Below are 27,043 nucleotides of genomic sequence, written 5' to 3' on the forward strand. Positions count from 1 at the left end.
AAGAATTGTTATTTTGTGTGCAAGTGCACACAAACTCTAGAATAAGTTATACCGTTTGCTTCTTAGGTACAGATGTGATATACCCCCCATTTGGCGACATTCCATTTTTTTGCACAAAATTAAAATATTTTTCTCGCCAATGAAGCGATAATTTTTTATGCATGGCATCCCTGGCCAAACTAACCTGTGTTTAGCAACCCGAAGGCAATCTTACAGATCTGTTCAAACTTGTTTACTTGGGTTGTTTGGGTTTCACGCAGGAGAGATACGCGGTGTTGTTTCGTGCAATATAACTTACAGGAATGCTTATTTTGTGTTAGTTTAAATTCAGTAGTTGTGTTTTGAAGTAAAAACATTAGAAAATGCCAGTTTCTTCAAACTTGAAGGTTAATTAAAAGTTAACTCCAAACTGGTTTGTATCTGTAACGTGCCATTGTCATATGATGTATTGTTTTAGACTGAGTGTGAATATTTATACCATATAAAAAGGTAAGTTCTTTATTTTAGAATTCAAAAAAAACCTCTCACTTCCAAAATTCTTCGTTTTTACAAATCCTTGAGGGGTTATTGTAGTTTTTAACTTTATTTTTACTGTATGTAAATTAATTTTACAGAAATAGTACGGTTATTTTGTTCTAAAAGTTAATTCTTATCGATGCCACGAATTATTTAGACATTCTATTAACGTGCCTCCTTTAGGTACTGAATTTTATGTTAACAATTGAAAGTTCTTTCGGTTGTACTCTTAAAAATGCTGAAATTTATTAATAAATCTGCACAATAATGGTGCATATTTCACACTTAAAACTGTGTCATTATTGTACACTGAACGGAAGGAGCCACCCTTGGGTGTCTCCATGAAAATATACATAACTGTGACCATACTCCGACTGTAATGTATATTAACAGTCGGAGGGATAACGGACCGAGCGGAGCGAGGTCCTGGCGAGCCAGAGGTCTCATAGTACTTTCGTAATGAGACCGAGGCAGGGCCGGCGACCCGAGGTCTCATTACGAAAGTACTATGAGACCAAGGGCTCGTATCCCGGAGAAATGATGAAAAAAAAATTAATGCATTAATTTCGACTTGTAATTAATACAATAATTTATTTCATTATATTTTAATATGTTTACGAAAAACCCCGGCCCTGTACATTTTTGACGCATATATTCGTGATGTTTTTTGTTGTGCTTTTATGTTGTTTTTATATATATTGTGTTGTGAAGTGCTTTGATCATGTTTTTTTATCTGATTTTTTCCTGTTGGCGCTAAAAAAGCATCGCTAAGAACGATGTATGACATATGTCGTCATACATCGTTTTCTTGGCGACGCTTTCTTGGCGCCAACAGGAAAAAGTCGCCAAGGGTGGGGTATATTATTATTTATTAATAATAATATACCACCACCGCTTCTTATTATTTATTATGATAGAGCAAAGCTTATTTTATAAAGTCATGGCATTGCATACTTTTATGTTTCAATTATTTTAAATTAACCACAAATGAATTAATATTCATTTAAAGGAAAATATGCTGTATCTTTTAAAACAACTTGCTGCAGAATGATAAGCCAAACCATGTACCCATTTCCAAAATATGAGATTAAAAATAGAAAAAAAAAATCTTTTTTTTCTTTCCTGTAAGTTGAAGCAGCATGTCCAACTGAAGATATTATGACACAGTAATAAAAATTTCTCAAAAATCAGGCGCTGGAGATAGAAGTTTAAGCAGACATCATGCGGCTTGAATTTATCTACTTCAATTTAATGTATTACCTCTCACTAAAAAATAATCTATTGAAAAAATATATTTTATGAAATAGAATTCAGAACAGCCAAGTATAATGTCCCACTCAAAAAAAAAATGCAAATTTAATTTAAAATAATTTGTTTTTAAAACCATATATTTTTACTACGCATTTTACCCCACCTGACCCAATGGCTTAAGAATTCAGACCAACGCACAAATAAAATGAATAAATACAGTAATCATATGATATTTGCATAAATTTTCTAAGCGAAAGGTAAAAATGCTTAACTTTACAAATTGATGTAAAAGTTTTTTAAAAGGTAATTTTAACAGTCGATCGAAAAGAATTTAATACAAAATAAGAAAACTTATATTTAGAGAACACGGGGATATTTCGATAATTGGGAATCTGGCGCGGTCGTCTCATTTTTGGCGTAAATAACTTTATTTTGGTAACCCTGCTGATTTAACCCAATGTGAATAGATCTTTCCGCTCTCATTGTTTTGATTTACAAAGAAAAATACCTCTCGCGCAGGCACTGGCCAAAAATTGACGCCAAAGAAGAAAGATCGCCAGATTCCCAATTATCGAAATATCCCCGAGAACACTAACAATCTTAATAAAGGACAACAAACCTGTCTTTTTTTCTTGACTGTCTAATTCCGCAATAAGTTCATCATCAGCACCAGTGTTTAGTAATTCGTCAAGCAAATTAACTTCAATATCTGCTGCAAAAGCGAAGAAAATTGAAACTTTATAACGATGCGAAAAATTGAATTATTTTGTGAGAATAAAATTACATAAGATATTCTTTGTTCGGTGAATGTTGCTGCTTACTAGGTATTCTTACCTTTATCCATTCTGTTAAAATGATAGTGAAAATAATGCAATATAATGTCAAATTTATGCTAAAATCTTATTATAAACATCGGTAATAATTATTAATTTGCTATTATTTCATTTAAAAAATCGTAGTGACTGACTGACATCAAAGATTGAACGCCATCTGTTAAATGATAAGTTTAGTTGTTCTATGAGGAGAGAGGGGAGGGGTGTACGGAGATATATTGAAAATGAATGGAAGCTGTTAATATAGTCGAAAAAGACTAAACTTATTGCATTTTGCTTTTTTTTAAGGTTTCTTTCTTCTTGAAACCTATTTTGAAACATTCTCTGAACCTATAGCAGGGTTTCTATTTAATCAGCGAAAAAGAAGAGTACACTGTTAACCGTGTACATTTACCCTTAAAAAATTGTGTTCTGCTCAGATCAGTGGTTCTGCTGCAGTCTTTTCTGCTCTTTTCCTGTTTCTATTTGAAAACATTAGCTATTTAATATTGCAATGGCTTCTTCCCTGAGTACAAAGCTGCCCAATCTAATAAAAGGTATTTTTACAACTTTTCCGAGCTTTTAATTTGTCCATATAGGAATGCATATTTCACTGTTATAATAGTAATTTACGTTTCGTGTAGGAACACATTTGAATGGGTAAAAGAACTCTTTTGCTTGATAAATTTTAATAAAAGGAAGCTGATTCATGAACATTTTATTTTCTAACATAAAAAACTTGCAACATTGAGGGACGTCAAAGCTTTGTACGCAAAACTATCCCGTGAACTGTGAACTCGGTTGACATTCTAAATGCAAAGGATTGGCATAAACTCGGAATATATTTTATTCTGTATACCCGGCTCTTTTCTACACTAAAAACAGAAATCCGCACCACTATATAAGAGTCATTTATTTGGCTCGTAACTGCATTGACAGAAAGAAAAATACAAATGTGACGACCAACAGGCTCTCGGCCCAGCTAAGCTGGTCCTGGTCAATTTATTAGTCCCCACTGAAGATCAATGGCCCTCTTAAAGCTATCCACACCCTTGCTCATTACCACCTCTTCCGGTAAGCTGTCTCAAGTCCCACGACCTTACTGAAGTAGTAGTTTTTCCTTATTTCCTGGTTAGCCTGAAATTTGAATAGCTTAAAACAATGACCCCTCGTCCTGCTTTCAGTGCAAAAATTTAATCCATTAACATCATTCATTTTGATAAATTTAAACAACTGAATCATGTCTCCTCTGATCCTTCTTTGTTCCAGGCTATACATATTAAGTCTGGTATTGTAATCTAAATCTGAAAGTCCCCTTACTAGTCTAGTTACCCTTCTTTGAACCCTTTCTGATACACAAATATCTTTCTTCAGATGAGGCGATCAAAACCGCCCAGCATACTCCAAGTGAGGGTATAGGGGTTCGTACACTCCTTCAAAACTCCTCCAATACTCTTTCATTTATGAAATTTTTTGAAGGGCCCTTTGTGTCAAAGTTTGGCAAAAGGAAGTACAATAGGGGTCATCGTATTGAGGGTCAGTGGGTTTTTGGTGGTGTTGATAGGGGATCAGGTAAGGTTTTTTTTTGTTGCTGTGCATGATAGGTCTCAAGAGACGTTGTTGTCGGTAATTAAGAAATGGATTGAGCCAGGTACTTCTGTTTATACTGATTGTTTGAAATGTTATGAGTGTTTGACGGATGACGGTTTTGAGCATTTAAAGGTAAATCATTCTTTAATATTTGTAGACCCTGATTCCGGGTGTCATACAAATACAACTGAAAGTACGTGGAGGCATGTTAAAACTTCTTTGCCTAAGTACAATCGCAAGGCAAATTTTAAATTTTCCCTTACAATGTACATGTTTCATAAATCATGTTTAGCGGCTAATGTTGATTGTTTCAATAAATTTATTGAAATTGCTGCTGGGGTAAATTGGGAGGAATTCAAAATTTCTGTATAAATAATTCTTTTTATTAGATTGCCGACAGGTATTTTCAATTGTATTTGTTAAAATTTTTGTGTAAGTTGTACATAATATGTTATTCAGTGTCATTTATTTGTATTTTTTATGTATTCATTGTATTTTTTAGGTATTCTTTTTTTGTATTTAATGATTCCATGTTTTTTATTTATTATTTGTATTTAGTGAGAATCCATCTTGGCGCAAAAAAAAGGCCCCAAAAACAGGTATTTTTCTTGGCAAGAAAAAAGTCGCCAAATTTCCGATGGGGGGGGGGGGGGTATATCAAAGTAGTTCCAACCCAAGCATTCTCTTGGCTTTGTTACTTGCAATGCTGTACTGTTGACTAAACTTGAAGTCTTGATTTATTAAGCTACCCAGATCAATAACATTTTTTGCCTGACTAATTATTAAACCCTGTAAACGATAACTCGTACTCTTATTTCCATGACCTAAGTGTTGCACTTGACATTTCCCTACATTAACTGACATACCCCACTTATCTGCCCACTTAGTAATATAATTTAAATCCTCTTGACGCTGTTTTACCTGTTCTTCTGAGAAACTGTTTGTAAAGAATTGTTGTTGGAAGTGGGGTTTTGTCTCATACGGCACCGGATACTCAGTGGTGAAAAACTCAACCTTTTTGAGTATTTCTACCTTGAATGAAGTTGATAATCTGGGGTGCACCCAAACTAAATTTTTGAGAAGGGAAAAATTCTTAATTTGCGGTATGAAATTTCCAATTTTACTGAGTGATGGATTACAAGCATGTACATGCACACACATCATACATACAATTGCAAATGTGACGACCCAGAACAGGCTCTGGGCACATCTAGGCTGGTCCTAGTCAGTTTAATTGTCCCCAATGAAGATGAAGGGCCCTCTTAAAGCTATCCACTTTCTTTCTCATTACCGCCTCTTCAGGTAAGCAGTTCCAAGTGCGCACAACCTCACTAAAGTAGTAATTTGTTCTAATTTCCAGGTTAGCCTAAGATTTGAATAGCTTTAAACAATGACCCTCTCGTCCTGCTTTCTGTGCAAAAATTTAAGACGTTTACATCTTTCGTTTTGATAAATTTAAACAACTGAATCATGTCTCCTCTGACTCTCCTTTGCTCCAGGCTGTACATATTAAGCATATTAAGTTTGGTATCATAATCTAAATCTTAAAGTCCCTTTTGAACCCTTTCCAATACAGAAATATTTTCCTTGAGATAAGGAGACCAAAACTGAACATACTTCAAATGAAGTCTTACTTAAACTGCTATATAAAGGCAAAAGAACTTTGTTAGATTTGTTTGAAATAAATCTATTAATTAACCCAGGGGTTCTCAAACTGGGTGCCATAGGAAGAGGTGAGGGGTGCCGCGAAATGTCTGTAGTATCAATAAGTATGCAAGGTGAGTGCGCCAAAGAATGCCAGGTTGACCAGTAAAGAAATTCTCCATTTTTTGATAGAGTATAACAAAAATTCTGTACACCATAAAAAATTCAGGAATTTTTTCTAGCAAATACTATTGCAAAATGAAGTATTTGCAGTGCTGAAAAATTTTGCCGAAAAAAGTAAGCGATTGCAACACTAATTTGTACACCACGTGACTTAAGGTCCGATGCATCTATCCACTCACCTGCCGCATACCACTTGGTATGAGGGATAGCGAAGAGGTCTTGAATCCCAAAGGCTCAGGTTCGATCGCGGTTGTGAACATGTCATACTCTTTACTCGCTGCAACGTTCTCTTGTTTAATTCAACCATAAAATAAGATTTTACGGTAAAATGTACTGGCAACATAAATGCCAGTACTTTTTACCGAAAAATTTCAGGAAAATTTTTAACAGTGTAGATCCTCTTTCAGCGTCATCAAAAGCTAAAAAGCGTTATCAACAAGCCATTTTTAACTACTGGGCAATAATACAACAGTGTTGCAAAAGGTTTTTGCAGAAGGGTTGATGTCAAAACCAACTGATCTTATTTTATAGTAAATTTTGTTTCTACATGGCTACCCTGAATCTTAACTAGAAAAAACAAAGTTTCATACTGTTCTTGAAACCTAAATTATATAGTTGACAAATTCAAAATGAAAAATGTTGTTGTGTTCTGTCATTTTCCCCCGAGATTTGATAACCTAGAAAGGTAGACTGTAGTATGATAGGACCATTATTCGTCTTACTAGCAGGGTGTTCATTAACACCAGAGTAGCATTTGGGTGGAGGGTATGATCCTGTGCTGCATATGCTGCACATATCTGCGCGAGCTGTGTGCTGATCTGGGGAAAAAACGCTGAAAATAACTGTTTATTAGTTGTTTACATAATAGAGATGGACTAGGGTGCCGTGAGAAATTATTAAATTTTCAAAGCGTGCCGCGAATCGAAAAAGTTTGTTAAATCCTGGATTAACATAAGCATTATGTTTAGGGCTCGACCGATGGCATTTTTTGGCCGATGGGCCGATGCCGATTGTTGGCCGATTGTTTAAAGATGGCCGATTGTTTTCCTCCAAATGGCCGATTGCCGATGGCCGATGGCCGATGCTGTTGGCCGATGGCAAAAAAAAAAATCTAACAGAAATAAATTGATAAAGTTGTCAGGGATTTAAAGGATCATTGATTCATTTCACTTTACTTCCTTTCTACGGATAAAGAATTGTACTATTCCCCCCCCCCCAAAAAAAATCAGATTTCGACCTAAATTTTTATTTTACGATCATCCAATTTAAACTTCACAAGTTTTTTCTGCGCATATGTACATGCATATGTACCTAAGAACATATAAATGACCGAAATATCCATTTTGAAAGCCTCCTTAGTTAAAATTATCGCTAATTCTCTTGTGATGTTTTCATGCGCGTAAACTTACGTCATTCAAAAACGTTATGAAATAGTGAGTTGAAAACTCATACGTAGGTAGTATAATTTAAAAGTTCGAGGACAAGTTGTATAAAAATTTACCGTGAATCTATCTACAAAATAGTCACCTTGAACGACTATGCACTTCTGCCACCGTTCGTATAGCTTTTAGAAAGACTCCTGGAAGACATTTATCGCAACCTCCTGTAAGGGCTCTTTCGCTGCTGCTTTGACTTCATCGTGGGGAAGAAGGCGACTTTCATGTTGAGGATGCACGGTTCGATTGGTCAATACTCTGATAAGACAAACCAATAACATCACGTTTCGTCGGATTTAGCTCCGTGTGACTTTTACCTGTTTCCAGCAAAAAAAAACATTTGCATGGACGCCGCTTTCTTCCGTCAGGAGAAGATAAAGCTGCATCACAGAGGGTAGTGAAAAATGGCTTCCAGGAGTTTTTCCAAAAGTTATATGAACACTGGCAGAAGTACATAGTCCCTCAAGATGACCTTTTGTAGGTGGATGTGCTTCGGTAATGTGAACTATTCTGGGTAAGGTTTTATACAGCTTATCCCTCGAACTTTTGGATCGTACTATGTACAATCTGTATAGGGTGTAGTTATGCTTCTCCTTTTTTGACTACTGTATGATGGAAGACGAAGAACAACAGCCCCCCCCCAAAAAAAAAATGGAGGAAAAACAAAGAGATTGTTTAATAACCAATTGATTTTTTTTTTAATTGAACATATAACTAAGATTTCAGTAATATTTTAATAATGTTTGGATTTAGGTAAACTAAACATAGTTAAAAAGCATTAAATTATGTTGTTTAATCATTCAAAAAAAAAAAAAAAAACTATGAAACTGTCAACAAATTACGCTATTGAAGTGGAAAGATTGCACGTAGACATTTTTTAGTCATCATGTTAAACAAAAAAGGTAACAGATAAATTACAATATTAAATCATACTAGGAATACTTTTATACTTATTTAAAATTTATGAATAGAAAAGTTGGCATTTTTCATAAAATGTATAACAGTGGCGTAAATTTTGCGGAAAAAAGAAATAGCCACGAAATGAGTGAGATTCTTAAAACGCAGCTACAATAAACAAACTCAATATTTACCCCCAAGTTAATAACTGAATACATATACATACTACTTGATTTGATGTTTGCACACGTAATATTGAACAATTTGATTGATTAATCTTTTATGGAGCACTACAAACACGTTCAAATTAAATTTTTCAATTTAACAATAATTTTCTGAAATTTAAAAAATTGCATAGTAGAAAATCCTTGAAACTTTTCTATAACATATTATTAAACATATGATGAAAACTAAAATAACTTATTCATTGATTTTATATAAATACATAAAAATAGTTACAACAGAAAAAAAAATCGATCGCTATTAATGATGCAAAAAAGGTGACGCATTACAAAATATAGGTGAAACAAGTATAAAAAATACGCAAAATGACATTTCTTGACCAAAATAAATAATCGCTAAATATTTAAGAAATGCTTGAAACGACGAGGGCGGATTAGGGGGTCACCCTCTAATTTTGGAGTAACTCACAATGTTAAACTTCGGCTTAATTTTTTAAGAACAGAAGCGCTATCTCCAACGCCTCGGAAGAGTTTCTGAATCTACTTCAGCACTTCCGAAGAAAAATTCAAAATCTCTTTGTTTTTCGAATTATGTCACAATTCAAAACGTCTTTAATCAATTTCTAATTAATGCTCTAAACTCTTCCTAAACAATAGATAAAACTTGAAAAAAAAAATCTCTAATTTTATGAATGGTGTTAGTTTTAAACAACTCAGAAGTACAACTTTAGTTTAATTTCAGAAATTGAGGGAGTGGGAGGAGGAGCACGCAAGTGTTCTCGGAAATACAAAAAATAGAGTTCAAAATAATAAAGCATTGAGCAGAAAAACCCTTTTAAAACTTGCACCCGAGTTTGTTTTGACGTGCAGTGGCGGATTTAAAATGTAGCAAATGTTGCAATTGCGCGAGGGCCCCATAACCATAGGGACACCGTAGGAGTTACAACAATGCTTTTGATAAATGTTTTACAACTTCTGTGATAGAGAAATACGGCCCCAAAATATATTTCGACGGGCCATAATCTTGTAGCTCCGCCGAAGCGATACAGAAAAGACTGCATTACTGTGATTCATATTACAAACATCGAAAAATTAAAAAATACCGTTGGTTCAACGGGAATCGATCAAAATGAAACAAAATCGGTTTCGCCATCTCAAATTTGTTTACCGGTCTCCAATTTGATAATACAGGGTGTACCAAAAAGAATCATCCGGAAAAAGAATCCCCAACTGGAGACAGATTCGAATGATTACATTTACCAACAGGATGGGGCACCGCCACACTGGCATCTGGCAGTCCGCGAATTTTTAAATGAAACGATTCGTGATCGGTGGATCGGCCGCACTGGACAAAATAACAAATCCTTACATTTCTGGCCTCCAAGGTCACCGGACCTTACTGTATGTGATTTTTTCTTGTGAGGATTTATCAAGGACTCTGTATATGTGCCTCCTCTACCAACAACAATGGATGATCTAAGGAAGCGCATCACAACAGCAGTGGAATCCGTAACTCAGGACATGCTCGCTGCAGTGTGGGACGAGTTTCAATACCGTTTAGACATATGCCGTATATCTAAAGGTGGACATATGGAACACCTTTGAAAATGGAAGGACATATAGAAACTTTTTCAGTTTCCCCTTTCATCCAAAAAAATTTGTAATTGCATATGTTTATTACTGTTCGAAATATAGACATGCCAAATCAGATGATTCTTTTTGATACACCCTGTATATCACCAAATGATCGTCAGTCTGAGACGCTATATTAGTTTAGCATTGAAATAAGTAATTAATAGCCACAAAAAATCAGTTAATAGGCTTTTTAGAACACCCGATCGAAAACAAAAAGGGAAGTTCACAACTGGAACGTGCGCACTTCCCACAGGCGAAAATTTAGCCTTCTACAGCTTACCATTTTTTAGTTATGACTTATGAGAGATACGTGCATCCAGCCGCAAGAAACAACGCAATAATTAACGTGTTTGGTACCTGAATGCAGTATTAAAAACTCTTTCAGGGGTGACTAAAATAGAAATTCATACTGAAATTTAAGTAAACAATTTTGTTTGTAAACAACAAATCCCTTTACTTTGTATTAAAAAGTAAAACAAAGGTCTTTTTTTTTTTCAAAAACATCGGCCAATTCCATCGGCTTTTCGATGTTTTTAAGGCCGATGGGCCGATGTTTCCTGCAAGTTAGCATCGGCCGCCGATGCCGATGGCTAAATTGTTGAACCATCGGCGCCGATGCATCGGCCAGGCCGATGCATCGGTCGAGTCCGAATTATGTTGGCTTTGTTACTTGTAATGCTGCACTGTTGACTAAACTTAAAATCTTGATTTATTTAGACACCTAGATCGATAACATTTTCTGCCCGACTGATGACCAAACCTTGTAAATTATAACGAATACGCTTATTCCATGACTTAAGTAGCCCTTGACATTTCCCTGCATTAACTGCCATACCCCACTTATCCACCCATTCAGTATTATGACCTGAATCATCTTGAAACTGTTTTACTTCCACATATGTCTTTCAACACATTGTACACATTTATGACATTAAAACTTTTTGCATAAATTAAAAATTTTTAGGGCAGGTTTTTCAGAGGTATTTTTCTTATTTGGTAAGTTTTTGGTATTTGGAAAGGTGCAGCACAATTGTTCTGTGGGTGATGAGCACTCCTGTCTTTTTTTTTTTTTTATAAACTTCATTGATTCTGTTTCTCATGTATGCTGTAATTTTAAGCTTCAAAAATGTTTAACATTATGTAAGCAACATTGTTGATTTTATAAATTGATGTTAAGAAAATCATAGCATGTCCTTTAACCTAATTCATTATTCTAGGAATGGTTACTAATGGTCAGCCTAAACTTGCTGTATTTATGAAGTATGCCAAAGTAGAGTTAGCTCCTCCTAAAATGTCTGAAATGCCTGAAGTCATGGCTGGATTTGGGAAGCTTATGAGATCAGCTAAAAGTGGAGCTTGGAAGCAAGTTCCAGTCAAGGTAAAACTTTGATTTTTTTTCTAATGTTTAATTTTAATATCAATATGCATTATTGGTCAGTAAAGTATGGAAATTTGTCATACATTGTAAACTTTTTTGGGGGGTTCATTACTTCTTTGTGCTGTATTCACTAAAATGTTTCCACTCAAATTTCAGCCTAAGTTTCCATTTTATGCACCCCAAAATGAAATTTTAATAGTTTTTTAGCCTATCTTTACATGTGCATATGACATCTACAAACATACAGAAATCTGAAAACTCCATTCTAACCATCCCTAACTTAATTATCACTAGTGAATAAAATATGACAACGTATATAAAGCACAAATTGAGAATGAAAAAAGGTTAAAAAACCAGCAAACAGCTGTTTCGGCACTCTAAAATACAAGTGCCATCTTCAGCGCATTAAAAACGAAGACAGGTTCACCCGACTAAAACACAGTCCTGGACTGTTTTAGTCGGGTGAACCTGTCCTGGACTGTGTTTTAGTCGGGTGAACCTGTCTTCGTTTTTAATGCACTGATGATGGCACTTGTATTTTAGAGTGCCGAAACAGCTGTTTGCTGTTTTTTTAACCTTTTTCCATTCTCAATTTGTACTTTATATACATTGTCATGTTTTATTCACTATGCAGTACAAAGTTTTCAACTACTTTTTATGTATTAATTATCACTAATTATCTCCTTACATATGCATATTCAAAGCTGCATACTTGTTGATTTGATTGTACGATTGTGCCAAAGATCACTCATTTTGTACGAGTTTTGAATGTTTTATTTCAGTAATGCAATAATTTTCTCAAGGTATTTTTTTTTTTTTTTTAGATTTTCTCAAGGGATCTTTTTTTTTTTAAACCAAATGTGTTTTTCCCAAGAGCTTTTCGGGAGAACGTTGCGCTCGGCTCATTTTCCAGTAACCTTTAATGCATCCTACTTTCTTTTCTCCTGTGCCCTTCTTGCCCTTTTGTAATGCATCAACTTTTGTTCCTAAAATCAAACTCCCTTTCCCCAGGATTAAAATTCCTGTAAGTATAAGACTGATTGATTTTGAAACGTAGCTCCAGGGCCGATCCTAGCAGGTGTGCAGAGTGTGCACCGCACAAGGGCGGCCAAAGCAAGGGGCGGCCGCAGGCCGCATCATATAGTTCTTTTAATCAAGCAAAATTCCTCAAGAATTTCTCAAAAGATAACTTATAATAGGTCAAATAAATATGCTGAATTTTAAATGTTCAATTATCAAAGTAAGTGCCGATTTCCCTACAGCATAGCATAGTTTAAGAAAAATAGATTGTTAGGGAACATTGTGTTAGTTTATTGTCCATTAATATCTACTCTTTACACACACACATGCTTCATTTGGTTGCAAAATTTATGACAGAACCGGTAATCAGGCTTGTATACAGGGGAAGGGAGGTGAGGGAAATGGCCCCCTCCTGAAGCATGAAAGGGTGCCTTCTAAAAGGAACAATCAGGGTCCAGGGTGGCCACTAATGTTTACCCCCCCCCCCCCCCCAAGCTTTTATGGAGCTAAACAATGAAGACATATTTCGTGTTATATTTTTAAAAAGCTGTACTGATTAGATACTCTCGCAATCATTTCAAACAACAAATTCTGTTTTCAACAATCGCGGATGCGTGGAGAGACAGTGGAAAATTGCGACTCCCCTGAGAGTCAAACATATATGAATGACTAGTGTTCCCGCTAGGCCGTTTTTGAAGGGCGCAGCGCCCTGCCCTTTTCCATATCGGCAGAATGCGCCCTGCCCTTTTCCATATCGGCAGAATGCGCCCTGCCCTTCTTTTAGATCGCAAAATGCGCCCCGCCCTTTTCAAAAATAACAATATGCGCTCTGTGTTTTTAAAAAGATACCTCTAGCATCGTTTGAACCCGCCGCGATATCAGGGCAAATTTATTTGTCCAGCGATCGTCTGCAAAAACGCTCATGCCTTGCCATTGTCCCCAGAATTTCACCCTGAAAACGGCCATAAAAGGAGATGCAAACACCTAGGCAAAGAGGGGAAGATATTCTCAGAATTCTAACAGACTTATCAGTTGGAAACAAAAGACAGATTTCTGTGAGGGAAGTTGTTCGGTCATCCGCGATAGTGGTGGGGGGAGAGGAGTATTGTTTAATTCCTCCCCATTCTTGTGTTTCTGAGAATCAACAATGAAAGAGGGAGGGTGGTAGTCTTCCTATATTATTTTCTCCTGTAGGACCAGGGGGCGCCGGCGCCAGTTCCAGGAACAGTAGAAGGGGTGCTACTTGTCAGACAAGAACAGATGCAGATGAACTGCTCCATTTCTTGTCCGAAAAGTCTGAATGCAAACGCAAACGGTTCTTGATTTGAAAATACACGGTTCATGACGATGATGCCGGCCGAAAAAATATGCAGTTTACTGAAATATTTCAAGCTGTTTTTCTTTTTCTTTTTTCCTGCAAAACAGAATAGAAGCAGGGTTCGTATGCTCTTTATAATCCTTGTAAAGGGCTTGGAAAAAGCGTTTATTTTGAAGTGATTGATAAAGTTCTGAAAGCTAACAGAGTGCTTGAATTCCTTAGAGTCTAAGGAATACACAACCTATGGCCCGCGGGCCAAACGTGGCCCGCGAAGCCTGTTGAATTAATCCGCGAAAAACTCTTAAAAATATATATATAAATAAAAACATTTGAAAAAAAAATGAAGTAACTAAGTTTGCGAAATTATCGTTTCAAAACTCATTTACTGTTCTAGTTAACAATTTCAAGGTTCAAAACAGGTCGATTTTACCCCATTATAACTATCACTTCCCCGAAATCGCACTTGCAAAATCGGAAAATTTACGAAAATAATGTAACAAAAACGACATCTTCAACAAAATGAAAATTAATTTTTGAAATAGAATGTTGAATTAGGCAATAAACACCGTACGAATAGGCCATTTTCGTAGCGTTTCAGCCCTTTGTGTCCGATTTTCGTTTGCACGTGGAAATTAGGCTTAGTTAATTTTGGCGCATTGCTAGTGGTTGTGAAGCAATCTTTTTGCATCTGTTTCTGATTGGTGAACTTTCTAATTGTTTTCTAAGTGGTACACAGTACAAAGCCTACTGAACAAAAATACAAGGATATTTTTTTGTTATCTTGAATTTTTAGCCCTCCCCCTCCCCCTAAAAAAAGAATATTTAAAATGGAAACAATATTGTTCTGTGTGAAATTTGCCTTGGGAAATTTTCTGCTGCGAAATATTCATTCATTCCTTTTTGCTGAGTATTTGTATTATCTTTGAATACGATTTGTATATTAACAGATTATTTTAAAAAACTCATTGACATAATTAAAAACATACTTTTGACACACTTGTGCTTTTTCCCCAACTAAAATGATCTTGCAATGTTTCTTTTTTTATATATGTAAAAAACTATAATATTGCTTTAAAAGAATCACAAAATAAAATGCTGATGTATTAAATTTTCATAAAAAATGTCAGTGAAATTAAAATCTTGGATTTTGGCCCTGGCTGCTTGGGTAGCGCATACATCTGCAAACATATTTGTGTCATGAAGTTGTGTCAAGTCCAACACTAGGCATTCAAATAAAGCCTTTTTTGTTTTGCACCTTGCTATGACTGCATTTTTGAAGCACTGCACACAGTATTTTAATAATTATTCTGTTTGAAGTATAATGTTTTTTTAAAAGTTGAATTTACATTTATCATGATTTTGATGTCTATTAAAATATTTATGGCATAATGTACATTACTAGGCAGTTTTTAGATAGGAAGGGGGGATCCGTAATTAAATATTGTTCATCTTACATTAAAATGCAAAGGATTTTGAAATGCCTAGAATTTTTCATTCTTATAGGAAAAGTAGGCACAATTATGACCTGAAAAGTATTGAAACACACCCAAAGCAAATATTCAGCATTAGCTAAATGTTCCTACGGAGTTTGGAAAATGTGCTTCGTTGGCATTTAGGGGGAGGGCGGGGCAATCTAACCCTAAAGACAAGTGCATTTTCTAGAAGAAATGATATTCAATACTGAAGTCAATGGTGGCAATTAAGAGAGGGGGGGGGCGCACAGAAATTTTCAGGCCTATCATAAATGACTTTTCCGGGCCCCCCTCCATATTGTTTGCCTCTATATTTCACCCCTAGTTTAAAAAATATTGGACACCCTTGAGGATCAGGCCCGGGCTAACAGGTGTCCGTTCTTCCCCACCCTGCTGTGTACGCCCTTGAGGGGGGGGGGGGCATGGTACAGAGGAATGGATGAAATTTTCGCAGTGTTTTAAGATGTTATTTTTCTTCTTTTTTTTTGGGGGGGGGGACTCAGTACTTTTTGAGAGGTGCATCATTGGTCTTGAATGGGGAAAGACCACATTGAAACATATAGTGCCCTTTTTATAATAAATAGTGCCCCTTTCAAAGACCAGCACCCTGCCCTTTTTTTTCCTAGAGTGAACACTATGAATGACAAACTAAAATTTTGTAGTTTTTCCCCTTTACAGCATTTTTTTTCGAATTAAAATCACGAATAAACTGTCCTGGGTAGTAAATTTAAATGTGGCTCCAAAACGAAGATTCAAAAGGATGCCATGACCTCTTTGATGAGACTAAAGAAGGCTTAAAATGGCGTTTTTAGGACTTTAGTTTCGGGAAATTTAGCTGTTTGAACCACCGATCTTAAGGATCCAATTAAATCTCTGATTCACCCCTTCCAACTGAACTTAATCAAACATAGCCTGAAAATGTTGATTTTAAAATCCAAAATGGGTTTTCAGAGGACAGCCCTTCTTAATGTCATCAAAAATTGCTTAAGGACGTTTTTCGTGTTTCTTTTTCGAAATTTTTGCGTATGAGGGCCCTGAAATCCATTCCCAAACATTACTACCAAAGATAGTCTCCATTACCGTCTTTAGAGAGGCCCCTAATCTCACCCCCTCAGTTTGAAATTGACTTCAGTTTCAAAAAACAGTTCGTGAGTGCACATTGAACCTCCGCCCGCTCTTTGTTCAATTGTTATCAGACAATGCCTTAAATACGATTTTGGGATTTCAATTTCTAAAAAACTCTGGAGGAGAACTGCCTGGCTTATGTAACTTTTCTAGGCGCTAGGACATATACCCATCAATCGTTGAAGTGAGGTGGACAAAAATCTATAGTTTTGTTTTCCAGATATTAATATCGAAAAATATCCAAAGATCCGCCGAAGCTTCCCAGTTTTGTTAACGTTACCAAAGATAGCATAAAATTGTGCTTTTAGAAATATCCTCTTGGGAGCTCCAAAACCCTTCCTTCCCAAAAATAGCCTAAAAAAGATTTTAGTTCCGAAAAATATTTTGGTTCGGAATATTTTCACGTTCCCCCTATCGTTTTCAAATGTAGCCAAAAATAGGTTTTTGAAACAATAGTGCCGAGAAATTACTGGAGGAAAGCCGCCAGATCCCCTACCGCCACCAAAGACAGCATAAATTTGCGTTTTAAACTTCAATGTCGAAAACTTTCAAATTCTCCCTCTAGCAACGTCAACAAAGATAGCACAAAACTGCTTGTTTAAAACTTCAGTTTCGGAAAAATTTCGGGAAGAGTGCCGATCTTTCCTAAGCTACGATCACAAATAAAGCTTTGAATTGATTTCAATTTTGAAAGAATTTAGAAGAGAACTCCAACATTACTTATCCCCTGAAGTCTCGAAAAAGTTCCTAAAACAGCGATATTTGATGCCAACTTCGAAAATTTCTCCATGCACCTTGAACATACCCGACTCTTTTTTCCTTGCAACCAAACACAACCAAAGATTACCAAAACTATTTTTGGTACGCCAATTTCGATAATTTTCTGGGAACAATCCCCCTCCCCTGATTTTCCCTCCTCCGTCCTTTCTCTGATGTCACCGAAGACAGACTATAAAATGCGTTTTTACGACTAGTGAATTTGGTATCTATTATTTTCTTCGAAGATATAAATTGTATCTAAGGAGTTTCTTATTACAGTAGACCCTCGTTTAACGCGGGTTCATTTTACGCGGTTTCGATTATACACGGTTTAAGATTTGACACCTTTTTTTTTTTTTTACGCGGATGCGGCAATGCAAACAGATAAAATTTCCCCTCTCCAAAATCCAAACTCCTAAATATTGCAGATTGCACGTAATAAACTGCATTTTGGCGTGCTAATAATCGAGCTTAGGCCAATGGAGACATTTTATGCGATTGGTTCCAGAGCTCTTTCCAGAAGTAAAGTTATTAAACTCACACAGTTCAGAACTCACTGGAAGAAGAGCTTTTAGGAGTGACAAAGGCGATCAAAACCAACGAGGGTACCGACATCAATGACACACAACCAAAAACGTTCACATTGAAAACTTTGAGCCATTCCTAGACAATAGAAATGATCTGTCTGATTTGTTAGTGAAGAAAAAATTCTATCATGGAAATGACGCAAGTGGTCATGGATGCGTTAATGCTCTGTAAAGAATGACAGAGAAAAGTTCTCAATGACTGCCAAAAGACTATCATAGCCCGCTCCTCTTAAAAAACAGAAACGAAATTGATATGCGTTTTCTTTATGCACGTTGTGCAAAGTCGATATAAGTACACGTTAAACTTATTACACAATTAGTCATCACTAGAATAAAGTATTTTGTCATCTACGGTACCAAACTCCTATTTTAACACTAGTATTAGGACTCAATTTACGCGGCTTCGATTTACGCGGCATTTTCGTGGAACGTAACCCCCGCGTAAAACGAGGGTATACTGCATAAAACTTTTCTTCCTTTTTATAAGTTCATCAGTCTTGTTTTTTCCTTTTTTCTTTCTTTTTCTTTTTAAAATTAGAACTTGATATAGAAATTTGAAGAAATACTTATATGGACGTCAAAGATTATTCAAAATATGCAAATTACTCTTGAGGGGCGGCACATTAGGTCTTTGCACAGGGGCGGCCGACACCCTAGGATCGGCCCTGCGTAGCTCTGTTCTTTTTGACCACTAGCACAGAAACTAAAAGGTACCCCGCCCGACCCATGAATTTCCTCCTTTCATCAGAAATTTTTCTGGAATTCTCAACTCCTAGTGGCTATAAAAAGAAACAAATGGAGTGTGAAGTGAAGAGGAGAGCATAGGAGATCTGGCCCTTGGGATCCTGCCTTCCCAGAATGCGGGGGAGGGGGGGGGGGACAGCCGTCCCGTTTTAGTCAAGTGTTGTAAAAGATTACTGAAAAGCTTAATTTAAACTTCAAGGTTGCTACTTGCCACTAAAAGGGCAACTTTTGCGACTGTTTTCTGACCTTAGGCTTATATGACTACTTTTTTAATGAAAAGTGGCTTCAAAAGTGCCCTTTTTTGAAAAAAAAATAGGTTACTTTTTGAAATTCTGGGTGACCATTTTCTTAATTTTGAGATATTCATTGAAAATAAAATTATTAGTGATTTTCATGCTTTTTTCGATCAACATCCTTGCCTACTATGTGTCGGTATATCCCGGCCTTTTGCATATAATTTTTTCTTGTTGAGCAACAACGTTGGTTTGCAAACCTTTTCTGCTAACCTGTGAATGATATAACATCGCAACGCTTCAGCCCCTCCCCCTCCTCCCCCGGCAAAACAAGAACTATTTTTCTATTGTGTTTGGTTTGATTTGTGTTTACCAAAGACTTTACAGAGGTCGATCCAGCGCCAAATTGGGGCCGCTTTGCGGCCCCTTCACAAAATTCCGCATGGCAAAAGCGGCCCCATTCACAAAATTCCGCGTCGCAGAAGCGGCCCCATTCACAAAATTCCCCATCGCAAAAGCGGCCCCAGTCACAAAATTCCGCGTCGTAAAAGCAGCCCCTTCACAAAAATTTATAAAAAGGCAGCCTTTTCACAATATTTTTTAACCGCAAATGTGTACGCATCTACGCGGGAGCCTCTTCCACCTTCCCCCATCTTATCTTTTTGCTTGCTGCGTGAGGTGCTTTTGCTTGAGAGCGTCAGAGGGGGGATGGGAGAGGGACACTTGTGATTGGTAGCTTGTTTTCAGGAAAATCCTAAATTTCACTTTGATTACGCAATATATATTTAGTATTAAATTGTGTTGAGTTTCAAAACCCAATTCTAAAATAACTTTACTTAAAATAAAATTATTTTACATGCTGTTTTTATATTTTTATTTCTTTTGAAGATCTTGATTTCCTTACATCCGCCATGGTAAACGAATTTTTCGCATTTTTGATGTTTACTGTACCTTGTTAAGAGGCAAACAAATACAATTTCTTATATATTTATTAACATCATTAAATTGCAAAGTTTTAAACGAAATACCTACTCTGCAAGAACGTCAAAAGTCAAAAAATTAAACGCTGAATGCTGGTGCAGTATTATTTTGGGTTTTAATTACTTTTAAGTTTTTCAAACACATGCATGGAATCTTTAATGAGTATTTCACTTCTGTGTTAAGAAATATGTGATATCTTTGAGTCTGTTCATTTTGTATTTATTAGGAGTTATCATTACGTTCAGCAACATGTGCAATTTTCATTGTTCTTAAAGTATCTGAGAGGGGCGAACAGGAAATCTGTTGTGAGACTTTCACCTTAAGAAAGTGTGCCTTGCATATGTATATTTGTAAAAAGCAATAAATGTAATGTATGTGTCAAATTATGAATAAAATGTTAAGGGTCTTACTTCCCCCCTCCCCCAGCGCATTTTCTCTTGACAGCTTTCAGGTATTCTTCAAGAACTTGCAATCACCCCTGAAACCTGTCTAGGGCTTTTCTATAACGATATGACAGCTAAAAATGCTTTAATGTAATCTTTTCCAAGAAAAAAATCATGAGAAAGTCTTTTTTACAAAAATAAAGAAAATTCACAAAAATATTTTGCTTTTTCACAAAAATAACGAAATTTCACAAAAATATTTTGCCTTTTCACAAAATGGGGACCCAAAAAATAAAACCTGGATCGACCCCTGCTTCAGTTCCAGAATTCCTGTACTTGATATGCTAAGTTTAGCTCAAGTGAAACAATCCACTGTCTTTCATCATTAAAGAAGTCATTCAAGGATGGGAATTCAGTGCCAAAAGTAGTTTTCTGCACCACTCAGGGATGTGCACAGAAATTTTGGAGCCTGTCACAAATGACTTTTACCAGCTCTCTCCATATTGTTTACACTCCTGTCCCTGCATATATTTCACCCCTCATTTTAAAAACCTCGGACCCTTTCAAGCTTGGGCCTGAGCCAACCGATGTCCCTTCTCTCATATGCATGCAATGCCCCTACACCAACTTGCTTGCAGTAGAAAACTTGTTTTTCTGTTTAAAACACAGTTTACGCATAAATAAAGTGCTAAGATGATTTATATGAATTATGAACCATTGCTTAGGTAACATTTTTTTCGTAGAATTTTAACTCATTTTTAGCTGTTTGCCAAATTACATTTATGCAGTCTTTTAGCATCTGTCTTGGAGGAAGGGGGGCGTTTTTCTGATGATTTCCAGAATTGTATGCAGTGGAAAGCCTATTGAGCTGAGATACAATGGTATTTTTCCCACTTCTTAGGTTTTTAGCCCCCCCCCCCCCCCCCGAAAAAAAACTGTTAAAAATAATAGTAGATGACATTTGCACTTTTCAAACTAATGTTTAAGTTGCTCAAATTTTCTTAAACAAAATTAGAATGTGTCTTTAAAAGATCACAAAGTCAATGCTGATTTAAAAAAAAAAAAAAAAAATTCACAAGAATAGAATATTGATACAATACTTTCACAAAAATAGGTAGTGAAAAAAAATCCTGGATTGACCCCTGTACAAAACTACATTCAAATGCAAATTTGACTACCAGCAACAGACTCTGGTCCCTGTTATGTTGGTCCTAGTCAGTTTATTAGTCTCCAATGAAGATCAATGAACCTCTTAAAGCTATCTATCCTGTTACTCGTTATAGACTCTTACGGTAAGTTGTTCCAAGTACCCACAATCCTATTAAAGTGGTCATTTTTCCTGATTTCTAGGTTAGTCTGAGATTTGAATTGTTTAAAACTCCTGCTTTCTGTGCTAAAAGTTAACCCAGTAATACCTTTCATTTTGATAATCTTACGTTACCTTCATAGCAGTATTGCGACACTAACTCAACTAAATCCTAACAACTTTCGCTTTTCAATGAAATTCCAAAGAAAAATGCATACTATCAAAATCAGGCACTAAGTTACTAGAGCTAAACTCGTCAATAAGTTTTAAAACAACCTTCAATTAATTTTTTTGAAATTTCTTGTTTATTTTTTATTTTTTTGGTTTAACTATAAAGATTTTATGTTTTGAAATGGGAGAGCAGTTGCCCCACACTGTATACACTCATGGAACAGGCAGCTGCTCTGCATATATTAGTGTTTAGAGCAGGGTTGCTATTTTGTCCACTTTTTTGTAAAAAGTCTAGGACGCCGAAAGAAATTGGACAAAAATGAAAAATCAACCGATTATCCACACATAAATTTATTGTTATGGTGTAATAAAATTAGTATATAATTCAGAAACATTATGTATTATGAATTAATCATTTAATTAAAATAGAATGATTGTTAAATAAAGACATTAATGTATTGGAAAAGGTTCAAAGGCGGGCTACAAGGCTAAAAATGTACAGTCTTGCGCAAAGAAGAGTGTGAGGGGACATGATTCAGTTGTTTAAATGTATTAAAATGAAAGATGTTACGGGGCTGAAGTTTAGCACTGAAAACAGGACAAAGGGTCATTGTTTTAAGCTATTTAAATCTCTGGCTAACATGAATATTAGAAAAAATTATTATTATAGCAGGGTAGGGGAACCTTGGAACAGCTTAGCAAAGAGGTGGTAATGAGCAAGGGAGTAGATAGTTTTAAGAGCGCCATTGATCTTCACTGGGGATTGTAAATTGACTAGGACCAGTCTAGCTATGCCCAGAGCCTGTTGCTGGTCATCACTTTTGTATTTGTATAAATTTAGAATGTAATAAATCCAAAAAAAAATTTTAATTACACATAGGTGCAACTAATTTTAGATCATAATTTACTTAAAAGTAATAAAATTTAACAATGTGAATAAGTTATTGAGCATGATTACACCATTATATATTACAATGGTAGAAATTAAATTTAATAGAAAAGTCAAAAGAAATGCTTGGAGACATATTAACAAAACAAAGATTTATAACTAAAAACATTTTACTGTTATATTTTTCGAGTTTTTATTGATGTCACCCCATAGCAAAATATTTATGTTTTTATGGATATGTTAATATTATACGAATTACTACTTTTGTAGGGTTGTGGGTACTCAGAACGTTGTACCGAAAGAAGCTATAATGAGCAAGGGGGTAGATAGCTTTAAAATGGCCATTAATCTTCATTGGGGACAAATAAATTGACTAGGAACAGCCTAGCTGGGTTCAGAGCCTGTTGCAGATCATCATATTTGTATTACAAAACCAGATTTTACTTCATGTCAACATTTCCTTTATTAATATCAGGTAGTTTTTCTTTCTTTTTTTTTTAAACTATGATTTTAATGTTTTGAGAAACTCCAACCTTTTAAAACTTTTTATTTCTACTTTTTAATTTTATAAATGCATTTATCATGGGCAATAAACCTCCACATCACAGATAAACATCTTAAAATCGCAGCTGATGCGTATGTTTCTATAAATGCTAATTACATGCATTGTGACTTATTAACACTCACTTGATTTATCTACACATTTACATAAACTTCAACTAATCTTAATTTTTTCATTTTCACTTTAAAATATTTTTCAATCAATTTTTTATATACATATTTATGTATGTTATTTTTTATTAAAATAGTACTTTCTTAAACCAAAAAAATGAGGGGGGGGTTAAAAAAGTGTTTTTTACCGATCCTGTGGCCACCGCACTTTTCCCTTCCATTCTAAAGTTCCGTTCTTATGAAATAAAATGAGAAGAGTTCATTTATATTTGGAATTTTTAGATTTTACTTTCGCGAAATAAATCAATCCACCCTATAAAAATTCATTGTGCAATCAATCAGTGATTTTCAACTCTGAAAAGTGAAAAAACAAGGCCACTTTACTATTTGGGGGTCGGAAGTCGCCCCCCCCCCCTCCCATCAGGGGCAGCATTTTAGCATTTCATTTGGGGAGTCGAGTTTCTTAAATATGCATTACCACAGTGCGGTACAAAACACACATTAGCTAACAGGAAGTGCTCATAAAATCGGTTTAATATAAATAAAAATTAGCGTTCAGAAACAATTAAAATTTTCATTCGCTTTCTAATAAGTTATCATACGAAACATTTCGATACTAAAGTTTTTATACCTTTTGGAAAAATTTTATTGCATGATTTTTGGAAAAATGGAAGAGCAGGGAATCGTGTTACTAATTTATCAGTGCCCAGTGTCGAGCTGTTTTGCCAGTACAGCTAAATAGAAAAGTTTTTTTTTTTTTTTGCCCATTGTACTTCCAAAATATAATTCTCTAACCTCCTGAGACGTAAAAAAAAATCTTTCTCTACTAGGAGTTGATTTGAATAGTTAAAAAATAATTGAAGTATCAAAGTTATGTATGGAAACACTCTTTATATCTTGCTCTTCAAAATCACCCAGGCTACTTCAAAAACTGTGAGGGGCTTGATTTCTCATCATTGAATAAGCTAGTCTCGTCGGCGCTCTCAGTTTCAACGAGATGTCATCTACCTCCAGCTCTGTTATTCACTATTCCAGACTGATGAGTCCATAACAAGGACGAAACTGCAGTCTCTGGATGTAATAACCGATCTGTCGGTATATTGCTTGTAAATTTTCTTGCCTCATGCTAAAAATTTTACTCATAATTGAAACATTTTATTTTTCGTTTTCAAAATCCAATCCAGATAATATAGAGCCAACCATACAGAAAAATAATTATCACCAAATCTTGTGTTAATTTCATTCGAAACTGAATCTATTACTTCATACAAAACATTAAAAATCAATGTTTGACTTCACATCGTAATGTGATTTTTTTTTTTTAAATTGGCTCAAAGGAAGAATTTTCTTAAAGTTTCAAGATTGATTGAAATACAATAAATACATCTATGCAAAATCTATTTTCAGTTTCAATTGTAGATTGAACTATAGTAGAAGGAACGCGAAGATCAATTGTAGATTAAACTTTGGCTTGAATAGTCCAAAAATTAAGGGTAGCGGATTGAAGATGTTTTGATAGAGTAAAGCATTTTAAAAAAACTTTCCTCAATACAAACACATTGAATAAAAATTCAAACGAAGTCATACATACTAAAGGGAATGAGCTTTTTCACCATTGAAATAGTTGTTTTGCAATAATTCTTCCTGTCATCAAATCACTGCTTTGAAGTTATAAATGTTTTTATGGTTTTAACTCTTGAAGACCATCTTGTGTCACTCCGAGATTGCACTATTATAGAGCCCCATAAAAGGTGTTGTTGATACTTTTTTTTTTAACTTTATTTAATAAGCACATGCATTTTTAAGAAGTTACTATGAAAGCATATAATGCATTTAGCAGCTGAAACGTGTTTCTACCAAAAGAAAGGGATGAACACTCATCAAATAAATATACACTAAAAAAAGCGTAAAAGTGAATGTGAAATATCAAGGATTTTTCTTGTGTTTACCTTGCAACCACACCACTTTGAACGGGCCTCTCCTATTGGACATACTGTCGTTACCCTGGGCACACAAGTATGAAATATTTAGCCTATATGAGGAAATATCTTCTTTAGTTAAAATTAACCATGGTTCTCTATCAGTTTTCTATGTTCTGAAAAGGCCGGAAATACTTCATGAATTTCTAAGTCATCATCCAAGTAACGAAACACCCTTTTTCTAGTCTGAGAATGTGTCGAGTTTCATCAAATAGTTACTGAGAACCAACGAGATTTTTTTAAATGAACATTCATTTCCGATTTACATAAATTAAATTCGCCCATTTTCCATCATTCTGCTCAAAAAATTTGGGGATGCAACCGCCCCCTCTTGATCCTCCTATTTGCCTATTTGCCACCCCTGCCCCCCATATGAGCCACCTATGGCTAAGAGCTAAAGTGGATCAAGTCTATGAAAAATTTCATCCACTTTAGCTCTGAATGCATCATTTAACACAGGGCTGCCCAACTGCAGGAACTCCGGTCTCTGATCACCTGGCGGGCCGCAGTTTGAAAAAAAATTGAACCATCTCTTGCCTCTTATACAATAACAATTAATAGTTGAATTATTAATTATAAAACAATGAAACAGAAGGATTGTAAAACAATTTGCTTACATTTTAATGGGAAAACTGAGGCCGATCTGGCTTTCTTTACAAGGGCAGGAATGTCAACATCGGTGCGGGCCGCATGCAGCCATTTGGTTGGCCCCGATTTAACACAAAGCACTTTGGACTCTTGTTAAATTAGGCATTCAGAGCTGATGTGAATCAAGTCATTCGCCGTAGAATGTTTTAAAAAATTCTGCAACTGGGTGAATAACAAAAAAAAAAACTTTTATTTGGGAAATTTTTTAAAAATCTTGTTTGGATTTATTGTTCAAGCAATTTTTTCTTTGGGGGTGAAGATAAATGTACTTGTATTGTTTTTTTTTTTTTTTTTTATTCCTTGGCTGTAATATAAGCACATATTTATATTTATTTATTTTGCAATGCCTTCTCTTGTTTTAATGTTAAAAACATTGAGTTTAATTGCTACTTTTTTGTTTAGGAAGCGTGGTTGAATTCTTTAATTGCAGCCGAGATATACTTCTGCTTTTGCATAGGTGAATGCATTGGTAAAGGAAGTTTATTAGGATATCAAGTGTGATCTGCAATGTGAATTCTAATACTAATGCTGTTTCTAGAGAATTGTATCAATAAAATAAATGTGCTTAGTAGTTGTAACTTGTTTGTGTATCCTGGTTTTTCTACTTCCATTTTGTGTTCTACATGTGCAGTGAGATTCTATGTGCAATTTATTTGCAACAATTACTTTGAAGTTTACATCTGAATATATTGTTTCAAGCTTGCTTTTTATTTAGCTGCCTTTGATAATAGAGGCTCAATCCTTTTTGAAACATAGCAAATTGATACAAAAGAATGCAAAATTATTTCAGCATACCATTTAATTCTTAGGAAGTATATTTCAGCTTTGAAAGTAACTTAATAGAACACTGTGCCATAGCTGCAAACCCTCCCGATTTGTTTGAGACTCAAATGTTGATGTGTTATCCCGAACACCCTAATGAAGTAAATATCTCCCAAATTTTCATCATGAAAATGAAATTTCCCAAATGAGGGATTTTTCAGGGACTAAAATTTTGGAAAAATCCCCACAGTTAAACAATCACAATCGCAAAAATGAAACCTTATGCAAGTATGCGAATTGTATATATGCCCGATAAGTTTTATTTTCGAAACATGATTTTATTTTCCTTCTTTTTAGTACTTTTTATTCCAAAAAAAATATGTTCCTAATTGTACTTGGAACTTCCTAAATTTGACCTGCTTACACCTGAACGTTCATGATCACTAAAAGATAAAATTAACTTGTGTTTC

General features: G+C 35.2%; 2 protein-coding genes across 4 annotated transcripts in view; one reads left to right on the plus strand and one right to left on the minus strand.

Moving 5' to 3' along the window:
• The window catches only part of LOC129221946 (YTH domain-containing protein 1-like), a 121,041-nt gene extending 118,275 nt beyond the window's left edge, over positions 1–2,766 (minus strand). For 2 of the 3 annotated variants that reach the window (XM_054856337.1, XM_054856335.1), the window contains exons 1-2: positions 2,602–2,766; positions 2,387–2,479 (exon numbers count right to left, since the gene is read on the minus strand). The gene's annotated coding sequence lies outside the window, so the exon portion shown is untranslated. The remainder of the gene's footprint in view (positions 1–2,386; positions 2,480–2,601) is intronic. The other variant, XM_054856338.1, reaches the window with a different exon arrangement.
• Positions 2,767–2,979: 213 nt separating this feature from the next.
• LOC129221947 (ATP synthase subunit g, mitochondrial-like) lies at positions 2,980–26,389 on the plus strand. Its single transcript, XM_054856339.1, has 3 exons — positions 2,980–3,136; positions 11,364–11,524; positions 26,214–26,389. The coding sequence occupies exons 1-3, from the start codon at positions 3,094–3,096 to the stop codon at positions 26,310–26,312; spliced, it is 303 nt and encodes a 100-aa protein (XP_054712314.1). The 5' UTR covers positions 2,980–3,093; the 3' UTR covers positions 26,313–26,389.
• Positions 26,390–27,043: the final 654 nt, after the last annotated feature.

Source organism: Uloborus diversus, chromosome 5 (genome assembly GCF_026930045.1).
Source record: "Uloborus diversus isolate 005 chromosome 5, Udiv.v.3.1, whole genome shotgun sequence".
Taxonomy (NCBI): Eukaryota; Metazoa; Arthropoda; class Arachnida; order Araneae; family Uloboridae; genus Uloborus; species Uloborus diversus.